At 29.6% G+C, this 6,452-nt stretch overlaps 1 protein-coding gene across 3 annotated transcripts; it reads left to right on the top strand.

Moving 5' to 3' along the window:
* The first annotated feature begins 432 nt into the window (after positions 1–432).
* Positions 433–6,022, top strand: LOC125053397 (monocarboxylate transporter 2-like). Of its 3 annotated transcripts, none has more exons than XM_047654766.1 (8): positions 433–767; positions 1,298–1,403; positions 1,660–1,930; positions 2,630–2,832; positions 3,366–3,570; positions 4,131–4,300; positions 4,483–4,645; positions 5,156–6,022. In XM_047654766.1, exons 2-8 carry the CDS (start codon positions 1,317–1,319, stop codon positions 5,488–5,490), a joined length of 1,434 nt encoding a protein of 477 aa, XP_047510722.1. In that variant the 5' UTR covers positions 433–767; positions 1,298–1,316; the 3' UTR covers positions 5,491–6,022. The 3 variants fall into 3 exon arrangements, with proteins under 3 accessions (XP_047510722.1, XP_047510714.1, XP_047510705.1); XM_047654758.1 differs by lacking the exon at positions 433–767 and adding an exon at positions 796–1,170; XM_047654749.1 differs by lacking the exon at positions 433–767 and having other exon boundaries at positions 796–1,403.
* Positions 6,023–6,452: the final 430 nt, after the last annotated feature.

Below are 6,452 nucleotides of genomic sequence, written 5' to 3' on the forward strand. Positions count from 1 at the left end.
TATTTGATTACAAACAAATTAAATAGCGCGTATCAAATAAGAATATTATTATTAATTATCTTTTCTTTCTCTCTCTTTTTGTAGCATTTATTATTCATATACTTTTGAAATTTTAACGAATCCTTTATAAGTATAAAATCGCACTGCTCAGAGATAAATAGCCCAAAAACTCAGTCAAACATTTTTCCTAGTATTAAAAAAATATAAAGTGAATATACATATTTAAAAAATTCTATTACTTACTGACACATCGAAATCCGTTATAAACGGAAGTAAGTGTTTTCATTTGTTACGCTTTAATGCACCAATGATTGATATATTGATTTTAATAAATAAGAAAAAGACATTCGCCTTATAGATAAGTATCAAGTAAAATCCGATTTTCTTAACTTTTATGCGAAACATATGGTAAATTACTCACTATTTTTATGGTCAATCCGATAAAATAATAATCATAATTTAGTTTCTTTACGACACTAATTATACGTAAAAATGGGCTTTAGAAAAAATCTATAATTATATCTTGAAAACTGGCGCCGTTAAATAATATTTTAGTTTTGCCACCTGACCTTTGATCAGGAACTTAGCTTTTTATCAAAACAGATATTTATCCGTACATAGAGATTATAATTAGTATGATTTTTTAACCAGTAAACACTGTTTTGCCTAAATAGTCCACGACGGTTGAAGTGCTTTAATGAAAGTTAGTTATTATTATGAAACATCATCTAACAATAACACAACATTTTGAACGCGTTTTCCCAATTGTAAGTTAAGTAAGTTTTAATTAAATTCGCCACGATCTTTCGTAGCTTGTGCACTTAAGTGCAATGGTAATGATGAGGTTGTAAATTGATTAAAATAAATTTGATCCGACAAAAGTACCATTTCAAAGTACTCATAAATAGAAAGTTTATGAGACTATCAAAAGGTAATCTAAATTTGCCCAAAACTTTAAATTAAAGAAAATGCAGTTGTAGGGTTATATTTGATACATATCTTTAAACATTGGCATTTAGATAGCACTTAATTAATTCTAAAGATTTTAAAACAAAATCATTTCATTGATTGTAACATATTCGTGTCGTATGGATGTTTGAATAGAGTATCGAAAATATTATATAACGTCTGTGATATGGTGTATCAAATGTGAATTGTGTGGTTATTAGGGTACGATTTTTATTATTATGTTAGAAGATACTTCAGCAAAAACTTACTAAACACTACACAGTGATTTCTTGCACGTAACATAAATTAAAAAATCATTCACTAGGGTTTAAGCTGTGAAATATTTTAGATCCAAAATATAAGTGAAAATGTCTAAAACGAAGACAGTAATAAAACTGGTACCACCCGATGGAGGCTGGGGATGGATGGTATTACTTGGCAGTGCTGTTACTAATGTAAGTTAACGAAATAGTTCATATATTGTAAATATAAGATTATGTAATGTTTATTAAGTTAAGTTTATGTAAGATGAACTTAAAGTTGTTGATAGTATAATTTAATATAATATTTTATTCAGTTTATATGATATTTACAGCATAGTTTTATTCTTTTTATGTTCTTTATGTAATGTTCATTACAATTAATTATTTGTATTGTTATGGCTACCAATAAAATAAATATGTTTTTAATTTTAGTTATTTATTTTTATAGATCTTCAATCAGGCAATGTTCTCGCAATTTAGTTTATTATATGGTGACAAATTACAAGAAATGGGACATCGAACTACAGGAGCAGCGATGGTTCTGAGTGTAATGCTTTGCGTAATAAATTTCGGTGGACCGTTTGTTGGGGTTTTGGTCAAACTAAAATCACCAAGATTCGTTTGTGTCACCGGATCAGTTATATGTGCTTCGGGGATATTTTTGAGTTCATTTTCAACAAACATAGTCCACCTGAGTTTAAGTTACGGAGTTGTTTTTGGTAAGTTAATTGTGCTGCCCTGCGATTCTGTAACTCACTTTTCAAACTCACACAGCGGTTTTCGCATCGGCGGTCGCTCTCAAATCAGTCGTGAAGCAGTCATTTTATGATTTGGCATTCTGAAAAGGTGGGAGCTAGTAGTTTATTGTTTATCAGAATGCCAAATCATAAAATGACTGCTTCACGACTGATTTGAGAGCGACCGCCGATGCGAAAACCGCTGTATGAGTTCGAAAAGTGAGTTACAGAATCGCAAGGCTGTAAATATAATCAGAATTTATGTAAATAAAAAAGGCACAAATTAACTTGATGGAAATTTGGTTAAATTAATAATAAACCTCCACTTACAAACTACCCTAAAATAATAATAAGAATAAAGCCTTTTTTATTTATAAATTCTTAATTTCCATTTCAAATGGTGTGAGTAGTGGTGTTGTTATATACTTATAGCTAAATTAAAGCGGATTTTATATTTATTTTTCAAATAAATTACTGTGAAAATAGGTGAAATGTGTTGGTCGAATAGTGGGCTTTAGGAATTTACCTTAAATTAAGTCACATAATTTCGTGCTTTTGGGAATTAGTTACTTAACCTAAATTGTGTAAAACATTCTATGAATACGAGACAAAATAAAGTTAGGCCCATCAAAATTCACCTCTGTAAAGCGGCAAACTCCTAAATTGTCCCAAAAATTTCAGGTGTAGGATTAGGATTCATACAAAATGCATCGTTCGTAGCCATTAACAGTTACTTCAAATTGAAAAAGAGTATTGCAGTGGGCATTGCAATGACAGGCACTGGGATTGGACAAGCTATAATGCCACACGTGGTGCAATATTCTTTGGATAAATTTGGCTTTAGCGGTGCATGTTGGCTTCTTTCAGCACTTTGTTTACATGGAGTAGGTATTTATTAAAACCTAAACAGATACGCATTTATTATCTATGTAACTTAATTCCGAAGGCTTTTTAACAATCGTAGTCAGCGAAAAAGTTTTGTTTAAATGTAGTACTTGAGAAACCCAACACATTATAGAGTAAGTATGTTTCGGAGACCTAGAAAGTTTACACATTATTTCAATTTTGCTTTTACACATCTAAGTGAGAAATAGAATCAATAATTTTAATTATTATTTATTGCCTTAAAGAATCAGAAAAAGCTTGATTTATTTAGTTTTTATGATGTGATAAGACAAGCTCGTGTTTCGGTATTAAAACTAAAACCCTATGTACACACTACACAGGGTACATAAACTGAAATATGAAGAGAGAAAAAAATATATACATATTTTGGATTATAAAAAATTACTACTATGTTGCTAAAGCATTGTCTTGACCTCATATTGTATTTAATAATTAGTTTCGTGTGCCGGTTTCCTCGCGTTTTTTACCGTAAAAGTAAATTTTTATATAGTGTATTTTGTTATTAATTTAGGTTTGTGGAACACTGTTAATGCAACCAGTTGAGTGGCATATGAAAAAAATAGAAGAGGAGGTTCTTATTGAAGAAGAAAAAATCGAAATGAATAAATGTCAAACAGATATAGAGGATGATCAACCAGCAAAAATGTTTACTAAAGACAACTCGCAATTAAAAAAAAGAAGTACTCTAAATGGTTTTTCTGATGATTTCAAAACAGGTATTTTCTAACGTTTCTAAGTAAGAGTATTTTGAATTATATTCTGTTCTTGTATTATATGTTGAGATTTTGAATAAAGCTTGACTATTTTTACAGAACAGTGACTGAGTCAGAGTAAAGATCATTGGATATAAGTTCGATATTTATCTATTATATAAAAGTATATCGTAAATAGATTTATATATTATATATTTTTTATATTACGTATCGTCTTCTAATAATTCAATTACTTGTAGGAAGTTTAACGGATAGTTATAAACAAATATGTATTTTAAGTAATTCCAAAGTAGTTGACTTAGTTTTGGTAACATATTTCTTATTTTATTATATTTTGTTTTATTTTTACATAATACTTAAAAACATACAAAATAAAAAAAGTAAAAGAAGTAAATCTATATACATTCACAACGATTATTTAGAATATTGATCGAAATATACTCTGGAATCTCACAATAGAAATCAATATATTATAAAAAACAATTGGTCACACTTTTATAAAGTACATAATTTGATTTCCATTTTAGGTAATTCTTTCTTTTTAATATTATTTGACTTTGCAGGATCTTTAAATAAAACACCGGAACTAAAGAAAAATGCATTAGAAAGGATTTACGAATTATTTGACATATCCCTATTATCAAGTCCACGTTTTATTAATGTTATTATCGGAATCGGTTTAACGTATATTTCGATTCAGAATTTCGGCATGTTGTTCCCATTTTTCTTACTGGTTAGTGTTTATTCATTATTTTACCAAAGAAACTATTATTCGAAACTAATGTTTCGAATATTAGTTTCGAATAATAGTTAATATGTTTTTATTAATATAAAATATATAAAAAAGGAAATTACTGAATTTTAATTGTCTTACATTTCGGGAACGAAAAAATGATCGTCTGCTTATTTTTACAGAATATAGGTATGAGCAGAAATGAAACGGCTACATGTATGTCTGCAGTGGCATTAGCTGACATTTTTGGAAGGCTTATTGTACCACAAGTCCAAGTTAGATTAAAATTGACAGCTCGGTTGACGCTGTTTTTAACATGCATTTGGATAATAATAACCAGGCAAAGTAAGTTAATTCATGTTATTCTTTATATAGAACACGTGTCGCTTGTGGCGCCTTTTTAAATATGTATAATAAATTTTCGTTTAGTAGTCAATATTTTTAGCTGAAGTGAATATAAATGTTGATCAATTAAAGATAAGAATTTATTATAATAAAACTAGTACCTACTACTCACCTATAGAGCCGTATTAGCTTCAGTGTGCGACTCTCATCCTGAGGTCGTAGGTTCAAACCCGGCTGTCCACAAATTGACTTTCATTTATGTGCATATTTAACACTCACGTACCAGAGAGAAGGAAAACATCGTGAGGAAACCGGCATCCTTAGACCCAAAAAGTCAACGGTGTGCGTTAGGCACTGAAGGGTGATCATCTACTTGCATATTAAGAAAGCGCCGATGGTATTTTTACTACTATTAATAATATTATTATTTACATCAAACTAAATAACAACAACTAGACAATTTAGATAAATTTAAATAAGATTCTTTAATATATGCCTATTTCTTTTCAGTGTTAGCATATCAAACAGATTTGACATCCATATTAGTTTTATCTGCGTTGTATGGCATCGGACGGAGCATGGTCATAGTAGCAAGGAATTTGACTATAACTGAGCATTGCAGAGTCGACCAAGTACCCTCTGCCGTCGGACTTGGTATGTTATGCCTGGGCATTATATCTCCGCCTATAGGATATTTCCTAGGTTGGATTAGAGATTACACAGAAGACTATATAGCATGCATATCTGCCCAAAATGCCTTACTAATATTATTTTTGATTATATGGCTTCCGGATATGTTATTGCAATATTATAAAAAGAAAAAGAGTAATGCAGAAGATGTTTAAGTGAATACTCATGTAAAGAAATCTCGTTAGTTACAATAATCACACGTTTCTAAAAAATCTGTATGCGAGAGAGATTATTGGAGAATATTATTTTTGTGGAACGTGGGAGAAATAAGCAGGCAGCTCATTTTAAAGTACCATAGACTTTTGCGACACCAGGGCTTACGAGTGCATGGGCGGGCTTCAAGAATGAATTACGTTTTTTTGTTTAAAAGGTCCAAAGATTTATTAGTGAAATACCCTAACAGCTGTGCCACTTATTGTTTGTATGCGGGTAAAAGTACTTAAAAACGCTATGTCATAGTATCGACGTCAGTATAGATATGTGAACCGATGATAAAAAATATAATCGTATAAGTGTATATCGTTTTTCATCAATTCTATTTTATGATAGTGAGATATTATGAATTGTTTTAGCTAAGCTTTTTATGTGAGTGTATATAGAATGTACTAATACGCACTACTATAAGTGTAAGTAGTTTGTAAAATGATTACTTTAAAAAATCAAAATAAAATTATTAATGAAACCTCATTATATTGTTGCATTATTTTATGTGGGTGGTATTACTTCACTTACTTAAAATACCCAGTAAACCAAAACAAATGTGTGTGTGATATACCTACCTATGATATATTATGCTAGTTGCATTTTACGAAATATCAGTATAAACTTTGGATTTTAATTACTGATACGATTATAAATCCGTGTTGTTTATATTTAATTCTAGTGTTAATTAATCTAAGCTCGTATTTTGAGTTACACAAAATTATCTTAAGCAACTTTCTTAAAATAAGGTAAAACCATAGACCATACCATATTAAATTTGTTGTCTTTCACTAAAAATGGTCTATAAATATATTTTTAAAAAGTTTAAAATTAAATCGGCCAAAATCTTAAAAAAATATTATTTTGCATAATTGTAAAGAACTACTACTGAACGGTCTCTGACATTATATAGATT

Source organism: Pieris napi, chromosome 1 (assembly GCF_905475465.1).
Source record: "Pieris napi chromosome 1, ilPieNapi1.2, whole genome shotgun sequence".
Lineage (NCBI taxonomy): Eukaryota > Metazoa > Arthropoda > Insecta > Lepidoptera > Pieridae > Pieris > Pieris napi.

What these genes read in the sequence shown, in the direction of transcription:
- LOC125053397 (XM_047654766.1), top strand. Translation starts at nt 1,317, where the DNA reads ATGTCTAAAACGAAGACAGTAATAAAACTGGTACCACCCGATGGAGGC. An exon ending in AAGTTACGGAGTTGTTTTTG is followed by an intron (nt 1,931 to 2,629) that starts GTAAGTTAATTG and finishes CAAAAATTTCAG; the next exon opens with GTGTAGGATTAGGATTCATA. An exon ending in TGTTCCCATTTTTCTTACTG is followed by an intron (nt 4,301 to 4,482) that starts GTTAGTGTTTAT and finishes TTATTTTTACAG; the next exon opens with AATATAGGTATGAGCAGAAA.